This window comes from Mobula hypostoma, chromosome 28, assembly GCF_963921235.1.
Source record: "Mobula hypostoma chromosome 28, sMobHyp1.1, whole genome shotgun sequence".
NCBI lineage: Eukaryota > Metazoa > Chordata > Chondrichthyes > Myliobatiformes > Myliobatidae > Mobula > Mobula hypostoma.
Window position 1 is genome coordinate 16,097,536 of NC_086124.1, and position 24,875 is coordinate 16,122,410.

Genomic DNA, 24,875 nt, shown 5'->3' on the forward strand with positions numbered 1-24,875 from the left:
TCTGTCCAATGGCATTTAAGGAGAAAGATTCAGCAAATGAAAGGGTTAACCCATACGCAGTGTATGAGGCTGGGTGTCTGGGACCCACTTACTGGAGTGTAAAAGAATCAGGTTTCGTGCGCTCTCATTGAAAGATTTGGAACTTTGAAAGGTCTACGTAGACTGGACGTTGAGAGGATGTTTCCCATTATTAAAGAATCTGGGACCACAGGCCACAGCCTCAGAATACGCGGATGATCCGTTCGAACGAGATGAGGAGAATTTCTGCTTCTAAAGTCTGATGAATCTGTGGTATTCCTTTCCACAATTGTCTGTTGAGGCCGTCATTGGGTATATTTAAAGCGGAACTTCATAGCTTCTTGATTAGTATGGGAGTCAAAGGTTGCGGTGGAAAACCAGGAGAATAGGGTTAAGAAAGATAATAAGTCAGCCATGATGGAATGGTGGAGCAGATCTTATGGGCCGAATGATCTCATTTTTCTCCTATATCTTATGTTCTTATGTCTAGGTTCACCGAATGAGTTGTGTGCCGCAGCTATGTATTTGCGCTATTATTTGGATGATTTGTTTTCTTCTCTCTCTGCACATTGGGTGTTTGGCAGTCTTTTTAATGGGTTCTTCTGGGTTCCTTATTTTCTGGCTCCCTTTTAAAAGACGAATCTCAAGGTTGTATAAAAATTGATCATCTATATATTTTCAACGTTGAACTTTAAATTCTACTTCCCTATGTTTTCTGTTTCGTCGACAGATTTGCCCAGACCAAACATATCACTAGCCTCCAGTCATGTTTCTCAAGGTGAAGACGTTACGTTTAACTGCACAGCCACGAAAAGCACGTCGGTCGGAGCATTCTACTTATACAAGAACGGCGTTCGATTGAATGACTCGGTTCCCCAGAGTGCAGATGCACAGAACAAATCAACCACTTTCACCATCCAGAATGTAGATCCAGGAAATACTGGAAATTACACATGTGTCTATAAACTATTGGAAGGAGGCAGGCATCTAATATCGGCGCCCAGTGATTCTGTGCTTCTTGCTGTAAGCGGTAAGTTTATTCAAACCAGTCGTACGGCTAAACTTCTGCTTCCAGAAAGGCGTCAATTGGAGAGAGAATACCTTTCAATTTTTTATTGAATGTGACTTATTTTGCTCCACTAAAATCAGTCAAATCATACCGCAGCACCGGCTAGAAATGACAACAGTTCCATAGGTCTATCTGGGCAGATATTCTGGCATGTTCTTGAATTAATGGGTCTTTAAATTACTGGGAAGTTCACTCTTCGTGGGGTTAGATCACTTTCCACCTACAACCACAACTGCCGTCTTGCCCTCTGTCTCTCCTTCACTATTTTTCATCTGCTATCCATCCCCGCCATCTTTCCTCCCATTTCATGCCACAGTCGCGTAGCTGTTACTGCGACGCTATCTTCGTTCGGGGTGTCGGAGTTCGGAGTTCAACTCCGGCGACCACTGTAAGGAGTCTATGTAAGTCCTCCCCGTGGAATGTGTGGGTTTCACTGGGTCCTCCAATTTTCTGCCGCAGTGCAAAGACATACCGCGTACGTAGTTTTTTATAAATTGCCCAGTAATCAGGTTAGAGTTTAACTGGGGTTGTCGTGGGTTTTCTGGGCGGTGAGGCTCGAAGGGCCGGAAGGGCCTATTCCGCGCTGTATGTCTAAGTAATGTAACATGATGTCCTTGATATCTACGTTGACCACTCCTACGTGTTTCCCTCTGATGCGCTCTTAAGAGGTTGATAATGCATTACCTATTATATCAAGATGCTCTTGATACCAGCAGCAGTCCAAAAAGTGCTACAAAAGATTTCTACCTATTTTCATTTTAGTAAACAAAAACACATTAATGAAATGACCGGACACATGTGAGCCATAATGAAATGTTCTAAAATTTTGCCTGGTTTGGGACTGAACTAGTAGAAGTTTATCTTTTTCCATGTCAAATATTTCAGCTTATTCTTTGTAAACTACAGAACCCTGTGAAAAGCGGAACTAACGTTCGACCTCGGATAGGAATGTAGACAATTTTGAATTGTCTTCAATTGATGTCTCACCTTATTCTGCATTCATGCGGAAAGCATATGTTGCTACAGCTACTGTGGCATAATCTTGCCTATTTATCTATTTCAGGAAAGTCGATTCAACCGTGGATTCCAGCTTTACCTGTTGTGTTCCTTATGTTAATACTTGGAGTATTGGGTGTTTACTGCTGGAAAAAAGGTAGGCGACACCTGTGAACAAGAACCAACTATACAGCAAGCAAGAGGAAGATTGCTTTCTCACTTTAATTCCCCTTTCATAGGCCTATCTCTCATAGCCTAAAGATGGGCCATAAACGGCAAAAGGTTATGAACTGCCATGCGAAGAACAAATGGTTGAATTTAAAGGACATTTAATATAAGGATGAGAATGAATTTGACCTTTTCTACACTCTTTAAGAGCAGAAGTTCAGAATCAGATTTAGATTTAATATCACCGATATATGTCGTGAAATTTGTTAACTTCACGGCAACACTACAATAAAATACATAATAAATAAATATAGAGAAAAAACTGAATGGCAGTAAGTGTGTGTGTGTATGTGCGTGTGTGTATGTGCGTGTGTGTGTGTCTACTAAATAGTTAAGTTAAACTGAGTAGTCCGGAAAGAAACATTAATAAAAAGTAACGTGATCAATCTCCATTTAGATATTGGATGGCAGTGAAAGAAGCTATCCCCGAATCACTTAGTTTGTGCCTTTAGGCTTCCGTATCTCCTGCCTGACGGTAACAATGAGAAGACTGTATGTCCTCGATGGTGGGGTTTTTAAACATGGACGCTGCCCTCCTCAGGCACTGCTACTTAAAGATGTCTTGCATACTATGGAGGCCAACTCCCATAACAAAGCTGACTAATTTTACAAGTTTCTGCAACTTACTTCAGTCTTCTGCATTAGCCCCACCTCCCCAATACCAGGCCGTGGTGCAACCAGTCAGAGTTCTGGCTCTCTCCACTTCTGATCCCTCTATGAGGACTGGTTTGTGTTCCCTCGTCTTACCCTTGCTGAAGTCCACAATCAGCTCTTTAGTCTTGCTGACGTTCAGTGCAAGGTTGTTACTGCGGTACTACTCAACTAAATGGTACATCTCACTCCTATACGCCCTTTCGTCACTATCTGAAATTCTGGCAACAGTGGTTGTATCATCAGCGAATTTATAGATGGCGTTTGAGCTCTGCTTAACTATTATATTTTCAAAATGCATACATCATCTTTTGAAAAGATTGCTGTCAGTATTAGTCCGAATGTTGTAGGCAGCTTAATCGATTGTCGCGGGTGTCCACACTTCTCACATCCTTGTCAGCTAGGTGCATAACTTGGATCCGTTTTCGTTTTTGAGTGTCTATGGCCTTGTCGGTTAACTATTTTCTATACTCTCATCATCTTCATTATGTACTTTGTATACACAATTGTAGGGGAAATCTGTAACTGTAAAATATACGGATCTCTCTATCTCCAACACACACGCTCACACACATACATACACACACACGTTCACTCGCTGTCTCACACTCATAGACTCCCTGTCACTCACTCACAACTTCACCCCCTCTCACTCTCACCCTCTCTCTCTCTCTCTCTCTCTCTCTCTCTCTCTCTCACACACACACACACACCCTCTCTCTCCGTCTCTCTATCCCTCTCCCTCTCTCGCTCCCTCCCCCACCTTTTGTCTCTCCCCTCATTACGTCATGGAAATTAACCTTGCGCCCAGGTTGGCTTGCAGAACTTTGAAGCCCAGTACATCAAATCCTGAGTCCGATTGTGTCTCAGTACTGAGACGGGTTGCTGGCGTGGTGGAGACACACCTCTACCAAAGGCAGTGAAGGTGCTCTTATTCTTTCGCTACCTGCATGTCACCTTTGGACAAGGTGTATCATCTGCCAAACCGCTCCCCACCCCCGATCAAATCACGTGAAACCATGGGAGTGATGGAGGATGGTGCATATCACAAATCCTGACACTAGGCGGACAGTCTCAGAGGGGTATTGATCATGCCAGTGTCACCCATCTTGTAAAGACACTGTACAGGAGAAGGCAATGGCAAATCACTTCTGTGGAAAAAAAAATGTGCCAAGAACAGTCATGGTCATGGATAGACCACGACACACAATCGTAATGATGGTGACCACAATAACCAGGTTCTGACGGTGGGGTTTCTACCTGAAATCTAAAGGCAATCTCCCAATAGATAAGTCAAGTTTTATCTCTTTTCATTTTCACTTTTTTTTGTTAGCCGTTTTAATTTCAATCTCGTTCTTGCATTAGGGGCCATGTTTGTATTCTTCAAACATTTGTAGATTTGGTCAGGATTTTATTCTGTGCCAATTGCAGGAATTGCAAATGTTCACGCATGCATGCTGTTCTCTATATGACTCTGTGCTGCTTTTTTAACTTCTTTTAAATCTCCGTATAATTTACAGGGAAGTCCAGCGGCCCCAGAGAATTGAGGTGAGAACATGATTTCTGCAGAAGTAAATGGATATAACATTCATATTCAAATATTGGGGAAAGCTTTGGAATTCTGAACATCATCTCGGAACACTTTAATCCAATACTGTATTTGGAAGTGTCAATTGTAGAGTGGTATTATGAAAATGAATCCCGTTTGATCATTGTCCCCAGTGGCAGCTCCCTAATGCGTCCCTCCAAATGGATCACGTGCTCCACATTAGCCCTACTTGTTGCGTTTCCGCGGGATAAGAATGGCAAAGTAGCAGTATGATTCAACGTTTATATTGTATCATTTTAGTGACGGTACACGATGGACACCTGTCAGTACCTCCAGTTGAACTTTGTCTTTTTGTGTGTCTCCTCCTAGCCGTCAATCTGTGGTTTTGTATTGCCGTGTGCTCTTGCTTGTTTTCATGTCCCATGTGCTCCTGTCCCCGCTCCTGCTCTGCTCCGGCCCCTGTATTACAGAGTACTCTGCCTCTCACCTGTTTCTCATTATTACCTGTTTTGCTGTCACTTCTGTTTCATTGTGCTCCATCTGTCATCTGCCTCTCTGTTTATTGCTGAGTGTATCTCAGTCCTGTGTTTTCACCTGTTTGTTGCCAGATTGTGCCAGTGAATTTTTCCTGAGCCTTTCCAGCATTCCTATCTGTATTCGATCCGTCTGAATATCGACTCTGCCTATTTCCCAATTCCGGTTTTTGGATTTCTCCGGATATTTTGATCTCTGCCTGAACTTTGACGCCGACTTTGTTTGCACTTCAGAATTTGCTACTCAGTAAATATCACAGTGCGCACACTACTTGGGTGGTTATCTCATTACTTAACTTCCCAATCTTTGATTTTTTTTCCAGTTCCTTTGTGGGATCTTAATGTATTTTCACCTTTTGTTTATCATCCATTTTGCTCCCGATTTTCCTCTTAATACCATTTAGACCTCTCCCACTCGCCGGTCCCTTCTGCACTACTTTTGAACCTACAATCATTCCACGTCCACTTCCATCTTCGATTTGATATGGTGCACCTCTGGCCGCCATGCGGTTTCCTCATTCGGTTCTAATTTTTGAAAGCGATAAAGGTCTTACATCGATTGTCAGAAATCAGATCTCTCCAAGCCTGATATTCTAATGTTGAGTGTATTCCCTGTGCCATCCCAAGTTCAAATCAGGTTGAAGTTCAATTTTATTGTCATTTCAATCATGTATATGTATACTGTCAAACGAAACTCTGTTCCTCCGGACCAAGGTGCACAGAACAGTACATATACGGTAACTTGTGCACAATGCATATAAATTCCGCATTGCCACAAATAAATTAGCAAATAATAAGATGCATTTACTACACAAGTTAGCAATGTAAATAGTATATCATTAACTGGCACTTCATACTTGTTGAGACCTGTGTTGTGACAGGGACTGTCATACCTTTGCTCTTCCCATCCCTCGTGCTCGTCTGGACAATATCTCTACTCTAATTCTTTCAATTGCATCATAGTGATAGGGTATCCTTGGGCACTCCAAGCAGTGACTCACTTTAGTGTACTGCCGTTTGTAATCTGCACCGCACTTCCATTCTTCTGCAAACGTTCACAATTGCACGTTATTCTTGCCTAATCACATCTGTCACGTTGGGGACAACTCACTTATTGGGACGATTGTCTACATATCAACTAGATAGATCTCCTGCAATTCCTTTCCCACCGTCTTCAATATATTTGCAGTGTTTTCCAAATAAAATAATTTGACTTGGAAATTTATGTTCCTTTCAGAGCTGCTCCACCTCCTAAAGACGGTCGCAGTGACGATGTCGTATGTAAGTATTGTGTGACATCTAGAATTGCACGAGACTTTAATTGTATTGTATTTGTCGTTTCATGAGGTACAGCGAGCATGTGATGTTATTAGAGCGAAAGTGACTTTGCAACGTGCTCGCAATCTTGCGAGTACGCTATGAACTGTGTTCAGAATCCAATAACAGGAATTTACATTGTGCTCGCTCAGCAAAAGGTGCAGAATATTCAGAATTTGAATGTTTGACTCTCAATCAGCAATCTGAGGGAACAAAAAAAGCAAATAAACATACTACGCGAAACGGGGTGTACGGAAAATGCTGGAATAACTCAGGAGGTCCATCAGCACATGTGGGAATGAATCTGATCGGAAATGTTGACCTTGCTCTTTCCATAGTTACGGACTGAGCTGCTGAGTGTTAGCGCCCTTTCCCCTTTTTGCAGAACTGCGGCGTCAACATTTTCCCACGTTTTCATAAATTAACGTCTAAGCGAATGAGAGGGATTTGCAGCGCCATCTGCTTTTCAAATGAAATGTGGGAGGAAACTGAAGCATGGGAGCATTGGTGGGGTGTTAAAATTGCCCAAGGACAGCGCTGGAATTCGAGTCGACCCCGATACTGAAGGCTGTCAGGCATCATTTGCACTAAGCTATGATGCCACTGTCGAAGCGTTATGCACACTCCATTGATGTTGCTTTTTGAGAGCTTGTTGGTGTTGTGACTCAGATCCGTTCAAAGTAATCCAAACGGGATTTAATGGCGCGCATTGGAAGTGGAAGTGAGAGTAGTTGTGAGGTGGCAAAGGGATTCCTGAAGTTTTGTTTAGGTGAAAGGACTGGGATAGCCCGTGGCTGGCTGAGTTTACAATGTGTAAAACAGAGAGTATATCCATTTCAAAAAACAAAGCAGAAATACTGAACAGTATGTCGAAGAGTAATTTTTGAATATTTTGTTGAATGTTGATTCTGAAACACGGTGAAGTATCATTGGCTCTTCTTGCCCTTCTATACAACATGCAGAGAGACAACAGATTTATTGGACTGTCATATATATAGATAGAAATATTTTGTTCTCTTATTCATGCAATGTTGCAGTAGAAATCCCGATGCAGCGGGCTCCACTTAACTGGGACACATCGTGACCACTAGGTTTTGGCTAATAAGGCGGCATGTTGTCTCAAAAAATTAAAGGCATCTCGGCAATTCGCTCGATTATTTTATGTTCTTTAAGAGTTGTCCCAAATAAGCTGACTCTCTGATTAAACCGTAGTCACTCATATTCAACTACATTTATGTGGGTCCTTTCTGAAGCATACCGTGAATATTACATGCAGAGCTGGTTCCCTTACTAAACCTATATAATTACTCCCGAGGAAGATAGTAGTGATTGTTCATTAGACCTGGTAGGACCTTTATACAGTATATTCTGCGCCTCGACTCTTTAGAATCTGGATTATTCTGAGATGACCTCTTTTTATATCTTTATGTTTTCTATTTCGAGATACAGCGCGGTAACAGGTTCTTCTGCTGCAACGAGCCTGCGCTGCCCAATTTACACTGATGTCATCGACTAACCTACTAACCCGTATTTCATTGCAATGCGGGAGGAAACCGGAGCACCCGGTCATGGAGAGAGTGTACAGACTCCTCACAGACAACGGTGGGAAAAGGGATCTGTTATCTCTCTCTCTCTCTCTCTCTCTCGCTCTCGCTCTCTCTCTCTCTATCTCACCCCACACCGACCCCCATCTTGCTACATTTTTTGAGTCGGTATTGAGAGCGTTGAGCCTTCATCCAACTGCTTCTATTATTAGATTAACCAGTTAGCCTGACTTTGGCAGTTGGTATTGGCGAGATTAACCTTGAGTTAAGCATTAATATGCAGGAGTTTTCCGGGTACGTGGAAGCACATTATTAAGTGGGCCGCAGTCAGCATGGTTTCGTTTAGTGGAAATTTGGCATGACAAACATTCAGGAATTATTTGAGGAAATAATCTGCAGGATAGACGAACTGTGGATACTGTTTATTTGAATTTTCAGAAGAACATTGACAACGTACTGAACGAAGACCAGTGCTATGACAGGAAAGGGCAGCATGGACAAAGGATCCTACTCCGCACTGTATGCTGAATTAAATAAATATTAAAATACTGGCTGACTGGCAGTAGGCAAAGTGTTAGAATAATGGGGTCCTTTTCTGGTTGGCTCCTCCAAGAGGATCACAACCTTGTCATGGGATTTGGAGAATTTCGTGCCTCATTGATCCAGAGATCTATGTTGACTGGAGTTAGCGCTTTATACTTTGGCTCTTGGTAGCGTCAACTTTGCCAAACAGGTCAAAGAGTAGAGTTCAGACTAAAAGTGATCCACCTGTCCTCCAGGTTCAGGGGTTCTGCTCAGGGCTAACAACCGTGACTGGCAAAAACTACTTTTTTAAGAAACAGCAATGAAGAATCCTTCTATATATATATGTGTGGGTCTAAAGACCTGAACCATACCTGGGACACAATAGAGAAGATGACCAAAGACAGACGAAGATAGAGGACCTGCATTGCTGCCCTAAACGCCAGCAACATAACGGGAAGTCAGTAACTTTCTGGTTGGCTGCCAGTGAGTGTTAGTGTACCACAGAGGTTGCTGTTGGGACAATTTTTTTCACGTTAATAGTTAATAATGTGGATGGCAGAGTTGATGGCTTTGTGATCATGTCTGCGGAAAATAGGAAAATAAGTGGAAGGGCAGCAGTGTGAAGAAATAAGGAGCCTGCAGGAGGACTTGGACAGATTAAGAGAGTGGGCAAAGATGTAGCAGAGTGAATGCAGTGCTGGGAATTGCATAGTACAGAGATGAGAAGGGATTTCGTTATGCATAGGGTGGTAAATCTGTGGAATTCTTTGCCAAGGATGGCTGGAGTGAACAAGTCATTGGCTATAATAACGCGGAGCTTGGAAGGTTGTTCATTAGGAAGAGCGTCAAAGGTTACGAAGTGAAAGGAGAATGGGTAGGAGAGGAAAATTGAATCAACCATAAACGAATCGCAACTGAGAGGGGCCGAATGGCCTTATTCTGCTCCTATGCCTTATGGCAAACAGCAAATGAGTATGTAACCTCCGCCAAGCAGACCACGCAAAGGTTCCCAATTAGACGAGACAGCAGTTCATGACACAGCGAACTACCCCAGAAAGCAGCTAGCTCATATTTGTTCACAGTTCACTCCAGCCCTCTGGCGCTGTCTGTTTGTCGTTTGTACGTCCTTTCTATAAGGTGTTTCCGATTCTTTGCTCCTTCAAAATACTCCTGTAGGTTTGTAGTTTAATTAGAAACTGCAACATGCCACATCTAACCACGCTTTTTATAAATGTTTAATGCAGCGTTTTAAACATTGATGTCTTGATTTTCATTTTGTACAGACGCTGATCTTACGGTAGTACCACAAACGACGAAACAAAAAGTGAGTTGAAAGTCCTCCTTTCATTATAATTTATGATTTACGTCCTTGCTTTCAGAAAGTTGGCTATTCATCTTAGGACTGCCCAGTAGGTTTCTCCCAGCATTCTATTTAAAAATAAACAGGCACTTTCTATTTTGTAACGAATCTTGAATCGGACATTATGCTAGCGTAGAGAAGTGAATTATATGGAGAGACATGCGTCATCACGCACGTAGTTTATACGTGACTCGATTGCGAATGATGCTTATATTTTGCATCATAAGGTAGCGTCGTTTATAGAAACTGATGCGCAGGATTTTTGGGTAACAGATCTTCTGGGTCAGGGTTAAATGCAGAAAATTCTCTGTATTCGCAATCTGACTATCCTTAATAACTGGAATGTGTAACATATTCTCCAGTAACGGGGAAATGTTATGCGTCCCCTCACTGATTCACCCTCTATCCTATTACTCTCCGTCCTATTTCAAATATTAATGTGCGATGTTCTTGGAAGTAAGAAATAGTGTGTTTGTTACGTTAAGGCTGTGAGGCTAACAGCTCAGGTTTGAATATTTTATTGGGTCATGTTCTCATGTGCTCGTAAAAGAAGCTGATCCCACTTTGATCTTAACTCGACAACCTTGCACTAGCTTAACTGTCTGCATCGTTGATTGACAGAGCGCAGACTTATTTATTTATCAATCTATCTATTTATTTCGCGATGCAGTGTGGAACAGGCCCCTCCAGACTAGCAAGTTGCGCCACCCAGCAACACACCAATTTAACCCGTGGACAATGACAGGACAATGACAATGACCAATTAACCTGCTGACCGATATACCTTTGGACTGTGGGAAGAAACCGGCACTCCCGAAACAAAACGCACGCGGTCCACGGGGAGTACATAAAAAACTCCTTACAGACGGAGCAGGAAATTGAATTCCGAACACTGATATCCTGAGCTGCAATACCATCCCGCTAACCGCTGCACCGTCGTTGCGCACACAGATATTATACCTGTCCCACTATACCTGTCCCGCTAGTTGCAACAGTTCATCTGTCAATAGAATGGTTTTCAGTCGTTAGCAGATAGACAGACGTCCAAATGATTCACTAACGAATTTGAACATTCACCTCAGGGCAAGAAGAAACGCGTTGAAACCCACGGCGGTGAAGGCACCATCTATGCAGACGTCAAGCTGTAAAAGGGACAAAAGGCTCCTTGATGTTTTCCACTTCCCCAGGAGGTAAGGTATAGATCAAAACAATGAACACGTGGAATTTGGAATTTATAGTAGCAAACAGTTTTGAAATGTGTGAAATGGGCAACTCTCGTCTTACCCTCCTGATATTCTATTGAATCCACAGCACTAAGCCAAGCCTACATGCCCTGCGATGTGGGTTACCAACTGATGACGTATTCCTCCATTCATTGCTTGTCAGTGGAAGTGATAAATATAAAGAACTGGGGAAAAGTTTTAACTATTTGGACTCTTGGATCGCGTCTCTTAATTCAGCACCGCCATAGATAATGCCACACTTGCATTACATTTTGCCATCCTCACGGCAATAGGAGTGGGAGGAGCTAAAAATGGCGCCGGAAGTTTTTGCGGACCTGGCTGAAACAGTTTAATTCTTCTCTTCTTATGCTTCTTTTGTTCCTTTTCAAGGTGACTTGGGTCCGTGATCTACAGCTGCGGCTCAAACTATGCTTCTTCATGGGTGGTGGGTTCTCGCTGTCGGAACTCGCCGAGCGACCTGGGGTTTCGATGCCTCCAGGGTTCAATGTTTTGACGTGCGCCGTCAGGGTGCGGTCCTGTGGACGACCCGATTCCTCACCGATGTCGCTGACTGAAGTGTCACGCGAGATTGAAACACCAAGACAGCGGGTGGTGTACGCAGCCGTCTGAGCCCCCTCGAGTAATCTCTCTCTCTCTCACTCTCTTCCTCTCTCTCTCACTCTCTCTCTCTCGGTGGTGAGTGAGAGTCTGTTCTTCGAGTTGGGATCTTGAACAAGCGACGCGGCAGTCTGTAACATCGAAACAGCGAGCTGTTGGTGTCCGCTTGTGGCAGAAGCGATGTGTCTCTGCCTCTCTCGCTCTTGAGAGAGAGAGGGAGAGAAAGAGGGAGAAAGCGAGACTCTAAGATGTTGAAGTGTTTGAATGGACAGTAGCTTTTGATGAACTGTAGATCATGGTCTCCGGAAGCTTCACTAATGTTTTCATGGTGGGTGGTAGACGGCTAATGCTTTTGCTGTAGCAAACGGAGCGGAGGGCGGAGGCTTAAATATTTTGTTGCTGCTTGTGCATGGAAAGGGTGGGGTGCATGGGGTTGTAACGCTTTCTGTTGATCATTGTCTGTTTTTTTTTCTCTGTTTCGCAGCTGTCTTCAATGAGTAAGAATTTCATATTGTATACTGCATACATTCTCTGATACTAAATTGAACCATTGAACTATTAATAGCTGCCATGCCTTCTGCGTAGCTAAGTCTCAAGATTGGGACGCAGGTCTTGCAGCAGGAGCAGGCCTGATTCAGATCCATTATCAGATTCAGATTCAGAGTTATTCATTTATCACAATGCACACTTAAACATACAGTGAAATGTGCCGTTTGCGATAACAGCCAACACACCAGTTCAGTCCCAGAATTTGAATTCAGATCTAAGTGTTTTGTAATGAAATACGGTAACGGAAGCAGTCCAAATATGTCATGATATCAGGCCAGTCATTGATGAGGATCATGCCTGATCACATCCTTCGGCGCCACATGATTGTGATAATCCAATATCACTGGATACAACTACCTGTCGCGCCGAATCCAAAATGACTTGACTTCTTTGTCTAATTTGCGATTCGACACCCAAAGCTGTGTAGAAACTTATTCCAAAAGCAGTCCTAAGTCAAAATAAAGACTAAAGCCAAGTGTACAAGTTACTTTATTTTCAGGTGCAAAGTTAAACGCACATTAAACTGATGGCAACAGAATATAACTGATTAGTTGTATGATACTCGGGTATCTCCAGCATGTCAGAGAAGATTCAGTGGGTAAATTGAGTTTATATTCAACTGCACAAGTCCATGTATGCATAGGAGTAACGATAAACTTACCTGTTCCATGCCCAGAGCTACAGATAAGCATCATACACGAAAAAATAAAATCTAAGTTAAACATAAATTATGCACAATATGTTTAAGAATGAACACAGGTAGAACTAAAACGTCCAAAACAACGTAATCAATGTTGTTATTGTGTTGCTAAACCTAAGGTCCGCAGGTTGGTTCACGAAGCGAATGGTTGCAGGAACTGGTTGACTGTGACCCTGGTTCTAAATTCAATACAAATATTATTCTGCAATTGCTCATCCATTGGGTGTTGTGCTCTTTAGGGAAGATCTTTGTGATTTATTGTTGCTTCAAGAGTCAGAAAAAGCATTGAATGAATTAACTTAATTTGACACATTGTATTTTAAACAACATGCGTATCAATCCCGTGCTCAGGGCAGCACGGAAGGGTAGCTGTTAGAAGAATGCTTCACAGTACCAGGGGCTGGGGTTCAATCCCCGTCGCTGCCTGTAAGACATTTCAACGTTCTCACCCTGACCAAATGTGTTTCCTCTCACAGTCCAAAGACATACCGGTTGGCAGAATAATTTCTCTTCATAAATTGTCGCGTGATTAGGTTCAGATTTAAAAGGGGGAATTCTGAGCGGCGCGGCTGGAAGGGCAGTAAGGACCTATACCGCGATGTATCTCAGTAATCAATCAATCAACCGGATTGATAGATAGCTATCTATACAGATAGATAGATAGATAGATCGAGAAACAGATGGGTAAACAAGAAGACAGGTAGAGAGATAAATAGATAGACAGACAAATAAATACATAACGCAGCTTCTGAAAATAGATTCAAATCTGACACAGTGGCGTCAGGAAAACTACTTCTCCCTCAGTGTCGCAAAAACAAAGGAGCTGGTTGTGGATTACAGGAGGAATGGAGACAGGCTAACCCCTATTGACATCGATGAATCTGGGGTTAAAAGAGTAAACAGCTTTAAGTTCCTCGGTATCCACTTCACTCAGGAATTCACCTCGGTGTAGTGAGAAAGGCACAACAGCGCGAGTTTTACCTCAGACGGTTAAAGGAGTTTGGAATGGGTCCCTAAATCCTAAGATCTTTCTACTAGGGCACAACTGAGAGCGTCCTGACTGGCTTCAGCACTGGCTGGTATGGGAACTGTACCTCTCTCAATCGCAGGTATCTGCAGAGACTGGTGCAGACAACTTAGCGCATTTGTGGTTGTGAACTTCCCATGATGCAGGACATTTACAAAGACAGCTGTGAAAAAATGGCCCGAATCAGAATCAGGTTTATTATCACCGGCATATGACTTGAAATTTGTTAACTTAGCAGCAACAGTTCAATGCAATACATAATCTAGTAGATAGGAAAAAAAAATAAATAACATAAAACATGATGAAGAAACAAGTAAACCAATTACTTATGCAGTATGGAATAGCATTTTTTTAATGAGCAAAAGGAGAAATACTGTGTATTAAAAAAGTGAGGTAGTGTCCAAACCTTCAATGTCCATTCTGAATTCCGATGACAGAGGGGAAGAAGCTGTCCCTGAATTGCTGAGTGTGTGGCTTCAGATTTCATTATCTCCTACCTGATGGTAACAGTGAGAAAAGGGCATGCCCAGGGTGCCGGAGGTCCTTAATAATGGACGCTGCCCTTCCGGGACACTGCTCACCGAAGATGTCCTGGGTACTTCGCAGGCTAGTACACAAGATGGAGCTGACTAGATTTACAACTTTCTGCAGCTTCTTTCGGTCCTGTGCAGTAGCCCCTCCATACCAGACAGTGATGCAACAACACACATAAAAGTTGCTGGTGAAAGCAGCAGGTCAGCATCTCTAGGAAAAGGTAAAGTCCACGTTTCGGGCCGAGACCCTTCGTCAGGACTAACTGAAAGAAAAACTAGTAAGTGATTTGAAAGTGTGGGGGAGGGGAGAAGATCCGAAATAATAGGAGAAGACAGGAGGGGCAAGGATGGAGCCAAGAGCTGGACAGTTAATTGGCCAAAGGGATATGAGAGGATCATGGGAGAGGAGGCCTAGTGAGAAAGAAAGGGGGAGGGGGGAAGCCCAGAGGATGGGCAAGGGGTATAGTGAGAGGGACAGAGGGAGATAAAGGAGAGAGAGAAAAAAAGAACGTGTGTATATAAATAAATAAATAACGGATATGGTGGGGCATTAGCGGAATTTTGAGAAGTCAATATTCATGCCATCAGGCTCGAGGCTACCCAGACGGAATATAAGGTGTTGCTCCTCCACCCTGAGTGTGGCCTCATCTTGACAGTAGAGGAGGCTGTGGATAGACATATCAGAATGGGAATAAGACGTGGAATTAAAATGTGTGGCCACTGGAAGATCCTGCTTTCTCTGGCGGACAGAACGTAGGTGTTCAGAGAAGCGATCTCCCAGCCTGCGTCGGTTCTCACCAATATATAGAAGGCCGCATCGGGAGCACCGGACGCAGTATATCACCACAGCCGACTCACAGGTGAAGTGTCGCCTCACCTAGAAGGACTGTCTGGGGTCCTGAATGGTTGTGAGAGAGGAAGTGTAAGGGCATGTGTAGCGCTTGTTCCGCTTACAAGGATTAAGTGTCAGGAGGGAGATCTGTGGGAAGGGATGGGGGGGACAAATAGACAAGGGTGTCACGTAGGGAGCGATCTCTGCGAAAAGCAGAGTGGGGGGGGCGTGAAAGATGTGCTTATTGGTGGAATCCCGTTGCAGGTGGCGGAAGTTACGGAGAATTATATGTTGGACCCGGAGGCTGGTGGGGTGGTAGGTGAGGACAAGGGGAACCCTATTCTTAGTAGGGTGGCTGGAGAATGGAGTGGGAGCAGATGTGCCTGAAATGAGGGTGATGCGTTTGAGGGCAGAGTTGATTGTGGAGGAAGGGAAGCCCCTTTCTTTGAAAAAGGAGGACATCTCCTTCGTCCTGGAATGAAAACCCTCATCCTGAGAGCAGATGCGGCGGAGACGGAGGAATTGCGAGAAGGGGATGGCGTTTTAGCAAGAGACAGGGTGAGAAGAGGAATAGTCCATAGAGCTGTGAGAGTCAGTTGGCTTATAGTAGACATCAGTAGATAAGCTGTCTCCAGAGATAGAGACAGAAAGATCTAGAAAAGGGAGGGAGGTGTCAGAAATGGACCAGGTAAACTTGAGGGCCAGGTGAAAGTTGGAGACAAAGTTAATGAAGTCAACGCGCTCAACATGCGTGCATGAAGCAGCGCCAATGCAGTCGTCGATGTAGTGAAGGAAAAGTGGGGGACGGATACCAGAATAGGTTTCGAACATCGATTGTTCTACAAAGACAACAAAAAGGCAGGCATAGCTGGGACCCATGTGGGTGCCCATGGCTACACGTTTAGTTTGGAGGAAGTGGGAGAAGCCAAAGGAGAAATTATTAAGAGTAAGGACTAATCCGCTAGACGAAGCAGAGTGGTGGTAGAGGGGAACTGGTTAGGTCAGCCTGTCTGAATGCGCTCCACGTTGCAACTATAGAAGTGTTTGGGTGAATTTGTTGACATGCCAAATCTCTTCAAACTCCTAATAATGTACATCGATATGTTGGGATCAGGTTAGATCCTCAGAGATCTTGACACTGAGGAACATGAAGCTGCTCATTCTCTCCACTTCTGATCCCTTTATGAGGATTGGTGTGTGCTCCTTCATCTTACGCTTCCTTAAGTCCACAATCAGCTCTTTCGTGTCTTACTAAGCTTGAGTGCGGCACCATTCCACTAGTTCGCATATCTCACTGCTGTACGCCCTCTCGTCACCACCTGAGATTCTACAAACAATGATTGTATGGTCAGCAAATTTAAAGGTGGTTTTTGAGCTATGCCTTGCCACACAGTCATGTATACAGAGCGTAGAGCAGTCGGCTAAGTACTCACCCTGGAAGTGCGCCAGGGTTGATCGTCGTCAAGGAGGAGATGTTATCACCAGTCCGCACAGACTGCGATCTTCCGGTTAGGAAGTCGAGGATCGAGTTACAGAGAGAGGTACAAAGGTCCAAGTTCTGCAACTTCTCAATCAGGATTGAGGGAATGATGGTATTAAATGCCGAGCTATAGTCGATGAGTAGCATCCTGCCGTATGTGTTTGTGTTATCTAGGTGGTCTAAAGACGTGCGGAGAGCCATCGAGATTGCGTCTGCCGTTGACCAATTGTGGCGATAGGCAAATTGCAACGGGTCCAGGTCCTTGCTGAGGCCAGAGTTCAGTCTAGTCATAACCAACCTCTCAGAACATTTCATCACTGTCGATGTGAGTGCTACCGGTCGATAGACATAAGGGCAGCCCACATTATTCTTCGTAGGCACTGGAATAACTTTTGCCATTTGGAAACAAGTGGGTACTTCCCGTAGCAGTGAGAGGTTGAAAATGTCCTTGAATACTCCCAATAGGTAGTTGGCACAGGTTTTCAGAGCCTTACGCGGTACTCCATAGGGATCTTCTACCTTGCGAAGGTTCGCTCTGTTTAAAGACAGCCTAACATCGGCCTCTGAGACGGGAGATCACAGGATCCTCAGGAGCAGCAGGGATCTTCACAGCTTTAGTTGTGTTCTCCCTTTAATTGGGGACCCTAGTCACGCCAACTACGATCTATTCCAGCTGGTACCATACGGGAAACGGTACCGCGGCATAAAAGCCAGGACAAACAGGTTCCGGGACAGCTTCTTCCACCAGGCCATCAGACTGATTAACTCACGCTGATTTCAGTGTGTTTCTTTGTTACATTGACAGTTCTATTTATTATAAATTATTATAAATTACTATGATTGCATATTCCACATTTAGACGGAGATTTAACGTACAGATTTTTACTTCTCGTATATGTGAGGGATGTAGGAAATAAAGTCAATTCAATTAAATTCAATTCAATTTATTCCATGTAAATTATTGTCTCAGTGTTTACTATAATAATCAGTTCTGAGTTTCATCCGACAAGGAACCACGGCGACCCAACAGAGAGGAGTTGGCCTGAAATTCCCTCTGGCCTTGTTGGAATTCATGACATTGACATTACCGTGCTCATTAATTTAATCCAAATTGAATGCAAGTGACAAAAAAAGTTTGACAACCCCCATGACAACATTCCAAATGAGACACCTGCAAAGCACGATAGAAATCCAGAGCTACTGGAAAGACAAACAATCCAAGGACAACGCAATCAACGAGATGAAATGGAGAAGCAAACATAGTCCATTTACTGACTGATGAAAATATTGTTGTTTACAAACAATCCCTAGATGTGACATAAGTTACCGTTCCTTGTTTGCCTTGTATTACTATATACAGCCGATTATTATTGATTCTACTGTCTGTCATAATGAATCCAGCGTATATTAGTATATTAAGGATTTAAGTAATAAAATCAATTCAATTCAATAATATAACTTGTAGGACTCAGAAACTAAAACTGGTTCAGGCTTATATATAGAGAGTAGATTATGGGTTCTTTTTTGAGTTTCTATTTAAAAGCAAGATTATGGTGAAGGATGGAAGGATGTCTGCCATTTGATTGTGCCTGTGTGAGTAATCAGATTTGAGTTAAACTGTTGGAGGATCCTGCAGGGTGTTGGATTGCTTCTGGTTTATCGTGGCAGTTTCTGCATTTATGATCTTGAACTCGTTGGTCTTTATTATGTATTTTTCTTATTTTTGTGTTAACCAGCTGGTCCTTTATTGCCACAAAGGACACTTCTATGTTTGGGAAGAGGTCTCCAACTCTGAGCCTGGCCTTCGACGCTTCGTTGTCGACATCTGGTCTGCTCATATCGTGGTGATGACTTTGCATGGAGGCTCATGCTCTTCTATTGATTAAAGTTTTCTTCTATAATGATAATTTATTCATGTTTTGTGTTCTTATTTAAGTTTAGTAGTGTGTACTCTTTAACATTATTATTGTTATTATTAATTATCTTTCTTCTTGTATTTGCACAGTTTGTTTGTTTAATCTACATTAGTTGTTGCCCGTACTGTTGGCCAAGGTCTTTCATTTACTCTGTTGTGTTTCATGTTTTACCTGTGATTGCCCTCAAGAAAATGAATCTCAGGGGTGTGTATAGTAACTTCTACGAACACTGATGTAAAAATACTTTGAACTTTGAAATTCGAAATGCTAGACAGTAATTCGATCAAGTAAACGTCAATGCAAGTATTTTTGTTCTGAAAGTTCGGAGAAAAAAAAACAGTGATGCAATTTGGTGACAGATGCTTTACTTCTGATTCTCAGTAGGAAAAAAATTTAGTGTTCAAGTGTGCTGTATTAACTGACCCACAGTAGAAGATACACTCCGTATCGTTTGCATAAAATGCCCCAATAGACAGACTCTGTAGGGGACAAACTTCTTATAGGATAAAACAAGACCCTTCTCCAAGTTTCAAAGATTCAAAATTCAAGATTGTTTATTATATTTCTTATATGAGTGTCAAGGAGAAAGAAATAATTGTTATTCCGGATCGGGTACAGCAGAAATTAATAAAACAAGCATAAAGAACAGAATAAAGAAACAAAACAAACTAAAAATATGTACACAGTGCTATAAAGTATTTATTATCGCATAGTAACTATTATATCGCGCATATGGTTGTCAGTGCATAAACTGGAACTTTTTTTTCAGTTAATTGAAGACACGCAGTCCTCTTTATTGTCATTTAGTAATGCATGCATTAAGAAAGGATACAATATTTGGTGAACAAAATCCTACCCCTTAGTCTAAATACACCACTGTACAACTGGGTGTTAGACGTCCTAAATAACAGACCTCAGGCTGTTCAGGATGCACAACCACTAGACTCGTTGTTAAGCAAAGGATTAGTGCTTAAGATACTGAGGGATATGAGGAAGAAAATTTGCACTTTCATATATTTCTGATGGATTCTGAAGGGCGTTGACTAGGGGGAATGGTAAGTGCAGGAAATCTCGAAACATCCAAAAGATGCACAATTGGTTGAGAAAGATATTTGGTAGGTACCTCTACAGCATTTCTGGAATGGGGCAGCGATCAGAGATGGAGTTTCTCTCTCCAAAGTTAGTCTACACTAAAAGAAATACAAAAATCGCGAGTTTTCGATGCAAACTGTTGAAAATAATTATTATACCATTGCTTGTCTGGAACAATCGAAGATCACACTGATGACACAGACCCACCATGACCACCCTAACGACGTCACTGGATAACCAGACCCATCTCTGTCCGTACTCAGAATCATGAGGCAAAAACAGTCCTGTCATTATTCCCACTGGTAATATTGCTACTTACCCATACACAGTACTGATACCGGGAAAAGGTCTGCCTTTAATCACGACCGTCAGCAGAAATATGCTACCGATGATGATGCCCGAGCAACTTTGACAGCACTGCCACTGGCTGTCCAAGCCACCTTAAGCCACACTCGTGATATATCAATAGTCAAAGCCTACAAAGCTTGCAGAAAACGAAACTTTTGATTCTCGAGAAACATAGACCTTCGCAATGAATACATCATCATTGCTATCTCTAATGGCGTTTATAGTCCTCTTCACACTTGGAGAAGACTCCTGCCTTGACCGACCAGCCATGCAATCCATGTTCATGAAATTAATTTTTACTGCTTACGCCGTTCTCGACCTCAAGGATAAGAAGGAGCGACTAATCTAACAGTGGGAGAGTCCGATTTTAAACATCTACTTCTGCTGTTATTTACGAAATGATATCAAAACTAACCCAAGCAGTTAAGGGGAAAGTTGTTGTTATTTTTATCATCACATAGCCTTGGTACCGTGTTTACATGCTGTACCAGAAACAGAGAAAGCGAGTGTTTTCCCAACACATTTCTATTTTCTTATATCCAAATGAAAATTACTATTGTTTCATCTCGGACGATTTACACCCATTCATTTGCAATTTAATCTGGACATTTTTCAGCCGATTAGTGGATGAATGTAAATCAAAGAGTGAAAAAGATCAGCTTGTATTTAATGGCAACACACATCAAAGTTGCTGGTGAACGCAACAGGCCAGGCAGCATCTGTAGGAAGAGGTGCAGTCTTGGCCTGAAACGTCGACTGCACCTCTTCCTACAGATGCTGCCTGGCCTGCTGCGTTCACCAGTAACTTTGATGTGTGTTGCTTGAATTTCCAGCATCTGCAGAATTCCTGTTGTTTGTATTTAATGGCGACGGATAATTGGTCCCACCGGGGAAATTAAGGCCGGAAATATAATATTCTATATAATACAATATAATATAGTATAATATAATATAATATAATTTTATATATAAGTAATAGTTTATGTTATCTTTATTTATATCTGCATCCTTCTCTCACACATCCGCACATTGCTGTTCTCCCAAGCAGGGACTTCTATCAGTTTAAGGACAGCGATAGGGAAAGGTAAGTCAAGTCCACGGGCTGAGGCCTAAGTTGGAGCAGATCTCATTTGGAGGAGGTAGACAGAATTTAGTAGATGCCGACCGTTTAAATAGACGTGGATGAATGGCGATTGGGAGATCGTTAAGAGTGTGATAGCAAGCATCCAGGCTTGGCATGCCTTTGTTCGGGTGGAGGGTACAGCTGGTAGTTTAGAGAACCTTGGAAAACGAGAGATATTAAACATCTGCTGAAGAAAACGACGGAAGCATACATTAGGGCTATCAGGTCGGTGCAAAATCGGACGACCCAAATCTATTTTATGCTCGATTCGATGTCGCCAATCCTGAGCCCCTGAGGAGACCTGCAGATGATGCGACCGACAACGTTGTCATCTCTGAGGCCAAAGTACGCAGGTGTTTCCAACGGGTGCAAGGCTGCGGGACCGGACGGGCATCCTAGGGTGAGCACTCAGGATGTGTGCGGCACATTTGGCAGGTGTGTTTACAGACATTTTTAATCTCTCCCTTCCCCAGTGTGGAGTGCTCCCTGCTTCAAAACATCCACCATTGTCCCTGTACTTAAAAAGACCAAGGTAACATGTCTGAACGGCTGGCGTCCTGTCGCACTTACTTCAATAATAAGCAAATGCTTTGAGAGGCTGGGCAAGGACTACAACTACAGCATGCTGCCCCCACACTGGACCCGCTACAATTCGCCTACCAACACAACCAATCGACAGACAACGCAATAACCATTGCTCTGCACACCGTCCTTTCATATCTGGAGAAGTGGGATGCTTATAAAAGAATGGTATTCTTGGACTACACATCAGCATTCAACACCATAATTCCCTTCAGGTTTGACAGGAAGCTCAGAGACATCGGCCTTCACCTTGATTTGTGCAGTTGTGTCCTGGACTTCCTGACAGATCACCGTGACGTGGTAAGGTTGGGTCCCTCACCTCTGCCCCTCTGACCCTCAAAACAGCTGCCCATCAGGGCTGTGTCCTAAGCCCCCTCCTTTACTCTCTATATACCCATGAATGTATCGCTATCCACAGCTCCAATCTGCTAATTAAATTTACTGACGACACTACTCTGATTGGTCTAATCTCAAATAGTAATGAGGTAGCCTACAGAGAGGAAGTTATCACCCTGACACAGTGCTATCAAGAAAACTGTTTTTCAACGTCACAAACACAAAGGAGCTGGTTGTGAACTACAGGAGGGATGGAGACAGGCTAACCCCTATAGACATCAATGGATAGGGGTTGATAAGGTGAATTGCTTTAAGTTCCTCAGCATACACATCACAGAGGATCTCACTTGGTCTGTACACGCCAGCTGTGTGGTGAAAAAGGCAGAACAGCCCCTCTTTCACCACAGACGGTTGAAGAGGTTTGATATGCCCCTCCCAAATTCTTATATATTCCCTATATAACTTACCATAGGGGGACGATTGAAAGCATCCTGATTGGCTGCATCACTGCCTGGTATGGGAACTGTACTTCCCTCAATCTCAGGACTCTGCAGAGAGTGGTGCGGACAGCCTAGCGCATCTGCAGATGTGAACTTCCCACCATTCAGGACATTTACAAAGACAGGTGTGTAAAAAGGGCCTGAAGGATTATTGGGGACTCGAGTCACCCCAACCACAAACTGTTCCAGCTGCTACCACCCGGGAAACGGTACCGCAGCATAAAAGCCAGGACCAACAGGCTCCGGGACAGCTTCTTCCACCAGGCCATCAGACTGATTAATTCATGCTGACACAACTGCGTGACTATGTCATATTGACTATTCTGCTGTACATAATATTTATTATAAATTACTATAATTGCACATTGCACATTTGAACGGAGACGTAATGTAAACATTTTTGCTCCTCATGTATTTGAAGGATGTAAGTAATAACCTCAATTCAATTCAGAGCGAATCGGTGAATGAATATAAAAGGACTGTCGATTGTCTTAAGAGGGAAATGGGAGAACAAATCGAGGGTATGCAATGAGGTCAGTAGGCAAGGTTCAGGAAAATCATAAGAAGTTCTTTAAAGAGATTTAAAGTGTGAACCCCAAAAGAATTGCTCCCCTTAGAGATAAGAAGCAGTTCCCTCTTAACTGCGCGTGTACACGGCAGGCGGTTGGTGTGTGGTGGAGCTGGCTCTGTTAGTAAAAAAAAAAGACATCAAAACCTTCTAAGTTCACATGTAATCGGAAGAACTAGAATCCTTTGAGGGCAGAGTTAAGAAACTGCGAAGGTAAAAAGACCTTGATGACCTGCGAACAGTAGCCAGAATATAGGGTACGAATTCCAGCAAGAGACAGAAAATGCATATAGAAAGGGCTACGATAGTCACGGGGGATTTCGAAATGCAGGTACATTGGGGAAAGCAAGTTCGTGTTGATGCCAGAGAAGGAATTTGTCAGATGGATATTTGGAGTAGTTTGTGATTGAATCTACCAGGGAAAAGAAATTATGGACTGGATTTTGTTTACTATATCAAATTTAAAATGGATCTAAAGGCAAAGGAGGAAGTGATCATAATATGATAGAGTTCACCCTGCAGTACGATAGGATTAAGCTAAAATCAGATGTCTCTCTGTTACAATGGGATAAGGGGATCTACAGAGGCCTGAGGAAAGAGCAGGCCGAAGTTCATTGGAAGAGGACCACTAGCAGGAATGACCGGCAGAACAGCAAGGGTTCGGTTTTCTGGGAGCAATTCGGAAGGCGCAGGTTCAAAGGAGAATAAGTACACTAAAGGGAAGACGACGCTACCGTGGCTGACGAGGGAAGTCAAAGACAACATTCAAACAAACGGGAGCGTATACAACATAACAGCAATACTTGGGAAGGTACATGATTGGGAAATATTAAAAAACCAACAGAAGGCAACCAAAACGAAATAAGGGGGGGATAAGATGAAATATGAAGCAAAGATAGCTTTTTATATAAAAGATGATACCAAAACATTCTGTAGATGTATAAAGAGTATAAGAGAGGCTACAGTAGATATTCTCCCCAAACATTGCTACTGCACTTCCTGACAGCACGTTTCTTGCACCGACCATCCTCTACGTAAAAATAACCGGAAAATGTATCTAGAGTGGGAGTAATGGGAACAAAGAAATGGCGTCGAACTCATTATATATTTTCTGTTAGTCTTCGCTGTGGAAGACATTAGCAGTACGTCATGAATTCGAGAGTGTCAGCGTGCAGAAGGGAGTGTAGTCGCCATAACTAAGGAGAAGGTGCTCGGGAAGCTGAAAGCTCTGAAGTTACATAGGTCACTTTGACCAGATGAACTACACCACAGGGTTCAAAAAGAGGGAGCTAAAGAGGTTCCGGAGGAATTAGTAATCTTATTTCAAAAATCGGTATATTCGGGAATGGTTCTGGAGGTCCTGAAGAATTGAGGGAGGCAGAATAAAGGAACTTACTGGCCACATAGTTTTACTTCAGTGGTTGGAAAATTGTTGAAATCCATTATTCAGGATAAGATTTCGTGATAGTTGGGGATACAGAACAACATAGACCAATGTCAGCATGGTTTTCTTGACAAAAAATCTTGCCTGACAAATCGGTTAGAATTTCGTGACGTAATAACAGGCAGAATAGACAAACGGGAGTCAGTAGATGTTGTTAACTTGGATCTTTGGAAGGTCTTTGACAATGCGTCGAACATGAGGCTGCTAAATAAGA

At 42.9% G+C, this 24,875-nt stretch overlaps 2 protein-coding genes and 1 pseudogene across 5 annotated transcripts in view; 2 read left to right on the plus strand and 1 right to left on the minus strand.

Moving 5' to 3' along the window:
- Positions 1-14,857, plus strand: part of LOC134339080 (immunoglobulin superfamily member 1-like) — a 77,229-nt gene extending 62,372 nt beyond the window's left edge. For all 4 annotated transcript variants that reach the window (XM_063035386.1, XM_063035389.1, XM_063035390.1 and 1 more), the window contains 7 exons: positions 749-1,048; positions 2,151-2,240; positions 4,483-4,510; positions 6,282-6,325; positions 9,714-9,754; positions 10,873-10,980; positions 11,404-14,857. In XM_063035386.1, the coding sequence (XP_062891456.1) occupies positions 749-1,048; positions 2,151-2,240; positions 4,483-4,510; positions 6,282-6,325; positions 9,714-9,754; positions 10,873-10,938 (569 nt within the window). In that variant the 3' untranslated portion in view covers positions 10,939-10,980; positions 11,404-14,857. The remainder of the gene's footprint in view (positions 1-748; positions 1,049-2,150; positions 2,241-4,482; positions 4,511-6,281; positions 6,326-9,713; positions 9,755-10,872; positions 10,981-11,403) is intronic.
- LOC134338864 (histone H2A type 1-like) overlaps positions 1-24,875 on the plus strand; it is a 597,857-nt pseudogene that overhangs the window by 477,468 nt on the left and 95,514 nt on the right.
- LOC134339082 (histone H2A type 1-like) overlaps positions 1-24,875 on the minus strand; it is a 318,239-nt gene that overhangs the window by 207,338 nt on the left and 86,026 nt on the right. The window lies entirely within an intron of this gene.